At 35.6% G+C, this 11,976-nt stretch overlaps 2 protein-coding genes across 2 annotated transcripts; one reads left to right on the forward strand and one right to left on the reverse strand.

Annotated features, from left to right (window-relative positions):
- The first annotated feature begins 1,938 nt into the window (after positions 1–1,938).
- On the forward strand, positions 1,939–3,638 carry LOC125862458 (amidophosphoribosyltransferase, chloroplastic-like). Its single transcript, XM_049542560.1, has one exon. It carries the CDS (start codon positions 1,974–1,976, stop codon positions 3,636–3,638), a length of 1,665 nt encoding a protein of 554 aa, XP_049398517.1. The 5' UTR covers positions 1,939–1,973.
- Positions 3,639–3,904: 266 nt separating this feature from the next.
- LOC125875110 (uncharacterized) lies at positions 3,905–11,563 on the reverse strand. Its single transcript, XM_049556194.1, has 5 exons — positions 11,316–11,563; positions 9,284–9,400; positions 8,600–8,634; positions 5,050–5,150; positions 3,905–4,342 (listed from the first exon to the last, which is right to left on the reverse strand). The coding sequence occupies exons 1-5, from the start codon at positions 11,492–11,494 to the stop codon at positions 4,256–4,258; spliced, it is 519 nt and encodes a 172-aa protein (XP_049412151.1). The 5' UTR covers positions 11,495–11,563; the 3' UTR covers positions 3,905–4,255.
- Positions 11,564–11,976: the final 413 nt, after the last annotated feature.

Raw genomic sequence — 11,976 nt, forward strand, 5'->3', positions numbered from 1 at the left:
AGGGAGGTAAGTAGGGTTTATAATTCTGCTCCGGGTAAACGGGTCGATTCCGCGGGCACAAATACTATAGGCTTTAACCCTTTAAACTATACCCGTATTCATAATAATAATAATAAGAAGAAGAAGAAGAAAAAGAAGAAAAAATTATATTTGAAGAAAAACATTATAATAATATCTTATAACCTTATATAAAAGTGAATAATAATACATTAAATATACATATACATAAATATAAATTAAATCAGATATGATATTATAATATATTATATGACATCGAACATAATTTTTTTAATAAGTATATATTATCGTAAAATAGTAAATACCATGTGGTTTAGAGGAGACCACCTACGATAACAGATTTCTTTGCCCAAGTTACTATTCTTGGTGCTTAAGTTACTAACCTTGGTGCTCAAGTTGTTCTTCTACTAGAACAATTGTAACGATCAAGTAATTGACATATAAATAACCACGTCAATATGCTGAGAATAATATGAAAAATTAAATCATGAAGGTCTTGCGTTTCTTTTCTTCATCAATTGTAATTTATAAATTTTAAAAGTATGTTTTGTCTCCTAAATCAGTACAAAATAGTGTTTACACGTTAGTGTGTCACAAAGTCATTCACTTGTTACTTGGAAGGAGTAGAAACTAATGTCTATGTTTTACAGTGACGTGACCAAATCCGTAAGGTCATGATTTTTTTTTAAAAAAAAAAACCTTTAATTCCTATTAGTTTAATTTTCCCTTGATTTGGTAAGCATATGAAGTACTGCTCGATCGAGACAACGAATTTAGTCGAATATGATATTATAATAATTTATATTGAATTACGTTGGATAAATATTTTTCTCTACTAGACCTAGAGCATAATTTTCTTTAATAAGTATATATTAACTATTTAATATTGCTAAACGTTTAAATATATATAATATATCCTTGCCTACCAAAAAAATTATTTAATATTGCGTAAATATGTTACATTGTTCACATTATAAAAGTTGTGTGCGTGCACCGAGAAAAAATACATATTACTATCAGACTTATGAGGCTGATATTTTATAAATTTTAGTTTGGATGAAAAAATATATACGTAATAAAATGTGAAAAATGCAAGATTGTACCTATAAGAATTGATTTGAAAAATGAGGAAAATATTTCTTAGGTCGATCTTGCAGGATTGACGTTTGTTCAAATATATATAATATGTTCTTACAAATAATGTTGGTGTATATACCACAAATTATAATAAATTATAGTTGAAAATAAAATGAACAAAAATAATAAATAAATATTCACACTGAATTCTTTTAAAGGATATTCAACCACATTACCAAAGAAACACTTTTAATATAATTTTTCTCTCTTTGGAATAGTGAATAAGTTGGAGACTTTTGAATATTTTTCTTTATTTCATTACACTAACCTCACTACACACTATAATATTTTTCCACACCTTCCATAATTTTTATTATACTTCACAAAGAAAAAAGCGTCACTATTTATAGGAGTAAAATTCTTTTTATGGATTAAATAACAAAAGTAATGGAATAATAATATTATAGAACATGGATTGGCGATGAATAAAACACACACACTTTTGTCAATTTATATCAACTATGTATACACTCAGTATTTTAATTTCAGACATGAACACATGAGTTGCAAAGCATCAAGAAGAATGAAAATATTAAAGACACTATTAAGAAGAAAACAATTCGTGAAAAAAATATAAAGAAGGCAAGTGATATCATAATAAGGTTTTATTTAAAAAGGAAAATTTAAAAAATATGTTCAACAAATAATTTTGTTATTATTTTACTACCATCATTAGAAATCCTAACTCAACAATATTTGTAACACCTTTTCTTTTCCTTCTCAGGAGTATGTACCATAGTTTTACTGCTATATCTCTTTTTTCCTATATATTCATGGTTTTGGTTTGCCTGTCTGCTTTGTAATTCTTCCCGCCAGCCATGGCTACCAACATTTCTGCTTCTGCTTCTTCCACCACCAATCTACTCAACCAACGCCTCTTCTCGTTTCCACCTTCTCAATACAATAAAAACATCCTAACTAAACCATACCAACAACAATGTCTTTTGATCAGTTCTTCCAATAAGAAGAACAGGGCAGCTAAGGGTGTTAATACGTCGCGTAAATTAATCAATTTGGATCAACATGATGATTATTTGGACGTCGACGGCAAGCCTAAGGAAGAGTGTGGAGTGGTTGGTATCTATGGTGATCCAGAGGCCTCGCGTTTATGTTATTTGGCGCTCCACGCCCTTCAGCACCGTGGTCAGGAAGGTGCTGGTATGGTTACCGTTGAAAATAAAGTTGTTAAATCGGTTACAGGTATTGGATTGGTTTCTGATGTGTTCAACCAGTCGAAACTTGATCAACTTCCAGGTGACATGGCTATTGGTCATGTTAGGTATTCTACTGCTGCTGGCTCTTCTTCAATGCTGAAAAATGTTCAGCCTTTTGTTACAAGTTCTAAATTTGGATCTTTTGGTGTTGCACACAACGGTAATTTCGTGAATTATCAATTGCTTCGTGCTGAACTTGAGGGGAAGGGGTCAATTTTCAGTACCACTTCTGATACGGAGGTGGTACTTCATCTTATAGCAAAATCAAAGGCGAGGATTTTTGCTTTGAGGGCTCTTGAGGCTTGCGAGAAGCTACAGGGAGCTTACTCACTGGTGTTTGTGACGGAGGATGGTAAGTTAGTTGCAGTAAGGGATCCGTTTGGGTTTAGGCCATTGGTTATGGGTAGGAGGAAGAATGGGGCTATAGTTTTTGCCTCGGAGACATGTGCTTTGGACTTGGTTGAGGCAACGTACGAAAGGGAGGTTCATCCTGGTGAGATGGTGCTAGTTGATGATACTAGTAAAGAACCTCAATCAATGTATCTCCTGAGGCCTCATCCTCCTGAGCCTAAATCTTGTATCTTTGAGCATATTTACTTTGCCCAGCCTAATTCAATAGTATTTGGGAAGTCAGTGTATGAATCTAGACATGCTTTCGGGGAAATTCTAGCTACAGAGTCCCCTGTGGAGGGCTGTGATGTTGTGATAGCAGTTCCAGATTCAGGTGTTGTAGCAGCACTTGGTTATGCAGCCAAAGCAGGGGTACCATATCAACAAGGCTTAATAAGATCACACTATGTTGGCAGGACATTTATCGAGCCATCTCAGAAGATTAGAGATTTCGGGGTGAAGCTTAAGCTCTCACCAGTTAGAGCAGTATTGGAAGGGAAAAAAGTGGTGGTTGTGGATGATTCAATCGTTAGAGGAACGACTTCGTCAAAGATTGTAAGGATGTTGAAGGAGGCAGGGGCAAAAGAGGTCCACATGAGGATTGCAAGTCCTCCAATTATAGCTTCTTGTTACTATGGGATAGACACTCCTAGTACAGAGGAATTGATATCTAACAGGATGAAAGTGGAGGAGATTAGGAAGTTTATCGGGGCAGATTCTTTAGCCTTTCTGCCAACTGATAGCTTTCGTAAGTTATTAGGCAGTGATCATACAAACTTTTGTTATGCTTGTTTTTCAGGTAAGTATCCACTCTACCCAAGCGTGGCTATGGAGGAGTCTATAGATGATACAATGAAGTTGACAGTAGCTGCTAATTAATTTTTTTATTTTATAGTAGTAGTATTCTTGAATGATTATTTGCACTTGCAGAAAAGAAAGAAAAGTTTCCCAAAGTGTGTGCATATTTTATTTCATTTACAATGTTGTCCAGGCTATATCATTTTTTTTTTAAGTACAGACAAATTTCTTTTAACTTTAACAATTCCAAGTTGAGATCAATTGCACCTAGCATGATGTTCAATCTAATATTCAATTCTCAAGAACGCTCAAGGCAGTAGCTCACACGTCACAACAACAAAAGCACGTCAGGAAACAGGACATATTTAGTAAACAATTGCAATCACTATTCACAATTTCACCGACCCTGCCTGAATCTGATAAAACATATATTCTTCTTGCACAACAGATGAACCTCAAGCTTCTACAATGGGGAAACAACAGTTCTTTTTCCTGTGTTTATGTTATTAGTAGTACAAAATCTCCTAAAGATGGTCCACGAATACCCAGAAGCTTCTAACACACCATTAACATGTAATGTTCTTATCTCATTTTTATCTAATCTTAAACATAGTCACGTCCAACTCGGGACTAAGTGATTGGCTTGGATGATTAATCAGATCTTGACTCGTCAAAGAAAAAGCATATACATGAGAGGCTTATGACTCTACTCCATATGGGAGAAGGGCAGCAGCCACAATCCTACCTTCTTCGTTTAGAATATTGTAAGTTGATGCAGCATTTCTCTGCAACACAGATGAAATAAGGAATGTAAGCAATATAAAATGGATGAGAGAAAGAAGAAAAAGCTCGGATCAAGGAATATGACAATATGTACAACAAAAAACACGATATTTGCGGTTATCTAATAAACAACAGGCTAGCAAAGCAAGCCTTTAGAGTTCAGAGAGCAATTACTCTTTCAAGTGAGTAGTCTGATATCAATCTACCAAAACATGTGTCATTCAGTTATAGGCACAGAACACCTGAGCAGAATATTTTGTGAAGAATCACATGAATAGGAAATAGTATGTTCAAACCAAATTGAAAATTTAGAGAAGAAGGAGAGAAAAGCCACTTTCAAAACATTGGCTAATATCTTGACATGTTTATGGCTACCATAATGCTCATTCGAAATTTACTAACCAATAAAAAACACTAAACAAGTTAAACGAATCTAGTTGTGTTTAAACTCCTTTGGTCTGGGTCCAGGAATGTCAAAGAGATCCACCTTACATCTTCCAATTGTAGTTTTGGACAAAAAGTTCCAGAGATGTTGAGTCAATGGTGGGGGTATGAGCAGTAAACAAGAATAAATATGCTCAGAACTTCTATGGCTAACCATCTCATATATCCACACAATCTGATAACTACTAAAGAGTGCATAAAGGATGACATATCCCCTTCCTTTGGCACATCATTTTTCATAATAAACAAAGAACCATATACTTACAGAATCAACTGCTTCCAATTTCATTCCAGTAGAACGAATAAAGGCACGAAGCTCAGGATTTACCGGTTGAATGTACTTCCCACAGCCAAGAAGAAGAATCTCTGCAGTGAAGTTATATTAGAAAGAAAGAGAAGCATGAATACCAAGAGTACTATAAACTTAAGAAGATAATCATTCCTCGACAAAAACAGGAACAGAGTCAATACTCATTAGATTAAATGAAAATCAAATTGGAGTTGGATTTTCTGCATAATTCTTATAGCTGTTGCTTTCGGGATAGCTTGCATGCACTGATTATTCCACTGGATACCAACTACCTCTCACCACACAGATACCAGTTATAATTCTGCCCACCTAGAGTTACCAAAGTTTTCACCCACTTCATTAACTGCAATGTCACACCCTTTGGTGAGGACTTTCTCAACATCTTATGCTGAATTTTCCCTCTACACCAAACTCTTCAAAGCTAAGAGTGTTGTTGGACATCCACAACTCTCTTACTAATAAAGGTCAAACAAATACTGAATCCTGTTCGAGTTAATTACGTTTTCCAATTTTGAAATGAAATTCTATTTCAAGTATTGGAAAAGTCAAAAAACCACACACCCTTTATGGCAAGACATTTTGAAAAAGTCTATCTACCCTAACCATCAGGCTTTTTCCCCTAATCAGTTATTGGCAAAGATAAAGCAAATGGAGGGGAATATCAACACAGCACAGCTGCAACCTATGTTGCTCGGACTCTTTCAAAATGTCGATGGTTGCGTGTCAGATCCTCCAAAAATAGAGTATTTTTGAAGGATCCGACACGGGTGCGGCATCATTTTGGAGAGTCCGAGCAACTTCGGCTGCAACTATTCTTTGCTTATACAGAAATTTACCATCATTTTTCAATTAATAAAGGCTTAATACATAGATTACCCCCGAGCTTTAGTGAAATCCCTGTTACACACCCCTTGACCATGGGGAACCTTTTATACACCAAAAGTTTCAAAAAGTGTGCCTAAAAACACACTGTTTTAGTTATGTGGCACTCGTGTGTAATACACATACAAGCAGTGTTTTGGACGGCGAAAGGCGACAAGGGTCTGCCTCGCCACAAGGCGAGGTGAGCGGCGAGGCGCTTGCCTTTTTGAAATGCGATACCAATTAATACCAAAAAGTTAAAATATTTAATTGCATATGTAAATAATCAGATTCTCAATAGCAATAACATATTAGCAAATATTTCAATTCAAAAACTGAAAATAGATGATACATACTAAAAGTCTAGAACTTGAATGAGAAAAAAACAGAACAAAGGTCAAAACAGAGGTAGAAGTGACTCTAAAGTATGAAGAAGAAGAAGTAGAAGGACAAAGAAACCGAGGAAGATGAAATCTGAAGAAGAAATATGTATTGGTTGGACTTTGGAGTAGCCGGAGGAGTCTAGTCGAAAACCATAAAAGTACCTTATAACTTTTAAAACCCTAAATTGGTTGCATTTTTTTTAAGATAATACAAAAGGCGACACCTTTCCCGCCTTTCTTGCCTCTCGCCTTTTGTCTCCATGGCGTCGCCTTTTGGAGATCGCCTCGCCACAAAGTTAAAAGGTGATGAAGGGTCGCCTTGCCTCGCCTCTCGCCATTGGCGATGAGGCGATCACCTTCACAACACTGCATACAAGAGGCGAGCGAATGCAAAAAAGAATTACATCAGATGCTTTATATGAATGCCACGTGTCTAACTTTAATTTTTTCCCCTTTTTTCATTTCACACAAAAGAATAGATAAAGCAAAAATAGCCCACAACCCTTCCCCTCACGTCTTCTCCCCCACTTCTTCCCCAACTCTCTCCCCCCTTTTTTCCGTCTTCCCCCACCCCTGCAATTGATCCCTCCTCTTTTGTGTCTTTTAAAAATTCATTATTGCTGTTCAAAATCAGTGGAACTTTTCCCTTTTTGTCTCTTTTTGGGCTCAATATGATTAAGATATGGGAAAAGTTAATGACAAAAAACAAGGGATGGTCGGAGATGGAATATCAGGCGAAACTCCGGTCGCTGAGTTGGTTAAGTCCCAACTCCAAAAAGCTAATAAAGTTGGTTTTTTGAGACAGCTAATAAAGTTGGTTTGAAAAAAACATTTAGATAATTCTAATTTTTTGGGGAACTTTGCTCTCAGTTTGACACCATGGTTGGTGGCCGAACTGAAATCTGACGAGCTGGGTGGGAGTTCCCTTAGTTTTCCTTTTTTTTGCTCAGCTGGAGATATTTTTAAGACTAACTAATGACACATGTCACCACCTTATTGGTGTGTGACATTCACCTATTTAAATGAAGTGGTCAACCATAATAGTGATGTGCATTAGACACAATTCTTGAAACATTTGGTGTGTAAAGATTACCCGTGGTCAAGGGGTGTCAGGTGTGTAACAGGGATTTCGCTACAAGATCAGCGGCAATTTATGTATCAAGCCATTAATAAATAGGTTTACCCATAAAATATTTTAAGAGCAGCTAGAGCATACTTTCTGTCTATATTTTACCTAGTTTTTCTTTTTATCCATCAGAAGAATATTTAACTACCATGAATACTAATAGCTACTTCTCCAAGATCTTAAATCAATATAAACCAACAATATTTTTTACTACTGACTTAGTGCTTTGAAACAAACCTCCAAACGTATTAAAACCTTGCATTTGCCCTTAGGGCTTTGGTCTAGGGTTAGGCATCGTCCTGAGTTTGAACCCACAAGGCACAGACAACATGGTATTTAATTGGAGAAGGGTAGAGGATGGGTCCATTATCCACCGAGTTTTAAATTATGTACCACCAGCCCTTGGGGTTTTCCCGGTTATCCAGAAAAACATAACAAACTTTTCACCTTTAAATGATTGGTTAAGATTTAAAATCTTTAACTACCTTGAGTTACAAATTCAAGCTAATTTCCTTGAGTTCAAACGATACTAGTATCAATATATAAAAAGGGTATATAAATTTCCAGAAATGATCTGTATCAGTGAAGAAATATTTGCTTATGTCAGATGGAACATTGAGTTCAGACAAGAGAACCCAAACAAGTACAGTACAACGGTAGTATATCCTTCTCAAGCAGGAAATTGCACCAGACAGATTTACAATCTTATGGTGTGATGTGCACGTTATAACTTGACACAAACTTGCATAATGTTTCCCTTCTTTTTTTTTTTTTTTTTTTGAGAAAGGTAATGCTGTAATAGAAATATTTCCCCCTTTTACGTGGAAGACAAAATGAGATAAAACTGTGTACTGCTGAAAGATTTTCAAAACATTTCAATTGATGTTGCTAATTGGAAAGGAAAATAGGTAAAAAGATTTGCAGTCACAGAAAAACATAAAACTTGATTGGTCTCAGCAAGAAAAGGAACAAGCAATATTTTGAAATCATATTACTTCATCAAAAAAATAAAAGGAACAAGCAATGAGACATGCAAGGTCCACTTCTAAAAATGTTGTACATGAACATGAAGGTAAGTGCAGAGAAACATCAGCTGAGCATAGTATTCTTCAACAATAGACCAACTACTACTCACCTGGAACTGGTCGCACTGTCTGGAAGATAGATAAGCTGCATGCCACATACCAATGTCATGTCAGATGAGACTGTATAACCAAACTGTAAAAGGAAACAATTGGGTCTTTTTAAGGGGAAAGACCTTTCATAAGTGACGTCCAGGCAATATAACTAAAGAGTTGGACTTAGTGACACAGCAAAATGTCCAAACATATATAATACAAGAGTTCTGGACAACTACTTCCTTTACCCCCACAAAATTTTCTCACTTTGACCTGGCTAAGTTATAAAATGAGAGTTTTACTCTTGTATATGGAGCAAGTGAAGATATGAGTAACTTTTTAGCTTTGCAGACCCTTACAAGGAAAAATTTCCATACAATAGTGCAAAAAAGTTAGTTCCATGTAATTATTGTTCTTGTTTGACATATGATAGAACTTCCCTTTTTAAGCAACTGGACACTTAAAGAGGAATATCACATTCTTGCACCCTGCTGTCACTTTTTGGTCATCCACTGAGCTACAGGGTATCTTCATCCTTAACTCTAATCGACCACAAGCTAAACCATACTGAACCATTTCAAATGGCTAGTTCAATATATATAAACCTATAAATAGTTTTCCCATGTCTAACCAACTTCTAGTACATTACTAGAAAGGAAGGCAACAAAAGTCTCTATACAATGAGGAGCAAAAGTAAGTACCTTTCTGGAGTAACCTCCGAAAGTTTTTTGGGATGCCAAGACATTAGCAAGTTCCCAACACAAAGTAAGCTACCTTCATAATGTACCCCTTTAACTCCGAAACCAGTATCGGTAACCCTACGAGGAGCCAAAAAAGATAATTAAATAAGAATCAAGTGGATACACATCACGTACTGAAACATGTTAAGATATCTTGAAGTTTAAGGAAAAAATACCACAACTTAATTTTTGTCAGAAACATGATAAATAGATAGATATCATCCATCACACATTGTATGTTGTTCATTATACCGAGATGGTGGAGGATTACTTGGAGGTTTTCATGGATGACTTTCTGTTTGTGGGTGATCCGTCTGAGGGATGTTTCCGCATACACCACATATTCAACTCTTCCCATTAACTCAGTTTGTTAACAAATCTCTATACACTTCAAGAACTATTATCTTTCTTAGCCCAAGATGTACATCCTTTGTTCACATGCTTTCATCTTAAACTCATGCTAATCAAGCCCAAGACTTGGTTATTATCTGAATTAACCTAGGAACTCATGGCAGAGGAGCAGAGTCCCCTCAATGTTAATCCCCTGACTCTACTGGGAATCACTGGACCTCATCCAGCTTAGCAGACTCAGTATTTCCATCAACATAATAATAGATGGGATTATGATGGAAACTGTACCAGATTACCATTCTATGTTAATTTAGAACGTGGGGCATTAATAAATTAAAATAAATTCCAAAAGAGAGGCAAAGAAGCTTCTAAAAAGAAGAAGCCATCCATCCCAGAGGGCTATGAGGCTATAGATCATATCTATTGAACCAGCTTGCCACAATTTAATATGCAAAAGCACAAAAGAGTCCACAAGTCTAGTAATACAAATAAGATAGCCCCCTAAATTTGTAGCTTGATCAATATTCCTCAGAAATATCATATAACCAGACATTTTTCTCAAGGACCACATTTTGACTCACATGAAGTTATTAAGAACAATTTAAGATTAGCACTAGTGAATATTCGCCATATGTATTGATAAACGGTGTGGGTGGTTTTCTAATTCTCTTATCTCTTGGTGGACCAAAAGTAATGCAAGTTTTGGGTGAACACTATTATAGAGCTAAAAATGAACTGGATAGCAACTGCAACCCATAGTTCTTCTTCCTCCCCCTCCCCTAGGACCCTTTAAAGATGAGAAAAAACATTGTGTCCGCTACTAACAGTCTTTTATGTATACATTAATATGCCTCTTTTTCCTATTCTTCTTGCCCCTCCACAAAAAACAATAGCCCTAGAAAAGAGAGACATCAATTCTTCTAGTCAGTTCATTTTTTTACAACTTAATACTGCCATACAACAGGAAAAAAAAAGAAGAGGAGGGTAAATAGGATGTGTGAGGATGAAACTAAAAGGAAACAAGAAAAATATATTTGATACAGAAAAATCATTTTTTTATCCTTTGATAAAGCTAATTGTCAAAAAATTATAGAGCAAACTTGAAACTACTCCAGAAATAAAATGTATGCTTTGTGATTGACATTTGAACATAAATTAGGAACTGGGAAGGGAAGTAAGGCATAGAGGATAAAAGTAAATTTCAGCTAGCATGCTATTAAACTGCCAATATAAGGTGAAACTAAGAAGTTCTATAGGTCTGGTGAGGCAATGAGCCTCTGCAAGAAACAGAATAATGGCCTATTAGCATGCCTAGTCAGCATGAAGAACTCTAACCAGATCATATAATTGCTTCCTTCAACTAAGTAATTGCAATCCATTAAATCATATGAACGTCAACTAACATCAAAGCGTATTCCAAATAGAAAATTTGCTTCGATTTAATTCCTTACTTCTACTCTCTGAAAATAATTGGTTGAATTAACTACTATTACGACCTAAGACACCTAAATTGAAAAGTAAGAAAAACATTGAACAAATTGCAAGTGTTATTCAGATGAAATAGGTCAATTACACACCTAAATCAATGAAAAAACCAGAATATGAGAAAAATTAATGTACTGATTAAAGAATAGGAAAGTACTGTTTGAAGCGTATTTGATCTTCAGGGACGTTATCGATGAGATTGATTTGATCGTATAGCGAGAATGCTCGTCTCAGTGAAGGCAACGGTTGATTCGAAGGCATATGATTTGAGGTTCTCCTCCTCATAGCTCGCACCAACGTCGGCAGCGTCACCATTGCTTTCCCTCTCACCGCCATTTCTCCACCTTCCCCTTTCGAGGTTGCAGAAGAACACTCAAACTACGAGATGAACTTTATTTTTTTGACATTTCCACACAACATTTTCCGGTAGTGCAATAAGACCCCTAAAGTATTCGGAACACCGTACTCACCCTTTAGATTTTCTTTTCTAGGAATCCAATTAGAATATGATGAAATAGTTAATGCTTTTCATGTTTAGGTCTGTACTTAAGTCAAATTTTGATAAAGTACCATTTTAAAACAGTGAAGCACAATATGTCTAAGCATATAGTAAAAATTAATATATCAAAATTGCCTCTGGCTAGGGGAGCATGCATGTCGTCCAACAGTTGCTTCCCGCTATTAGGTGTCCATGTCAGCATGAGCCTAATATATGTTATTTTTTTTGTTTTTCCTATCTCAATTTATGTTATACAACTGAAATTTTTAAAAATTAACCAATTTTTATATGCGTTTTTATAAAACATTCGAGGTTATTA

This window comes from Solanum stenotomum, chromosome 1 (genome assembly GCF_019186545.1).
Source record: "Solanum stenotomum isolate F172 chromosome 1, ASM1918654v1, whole genome shotgun sequence".
NCBI lineage: Eukaryota > Viridiplantae > Streptophyta > Magnoliopsida > Solanales > Solanaceae > Solanum > Solanum stenotomum.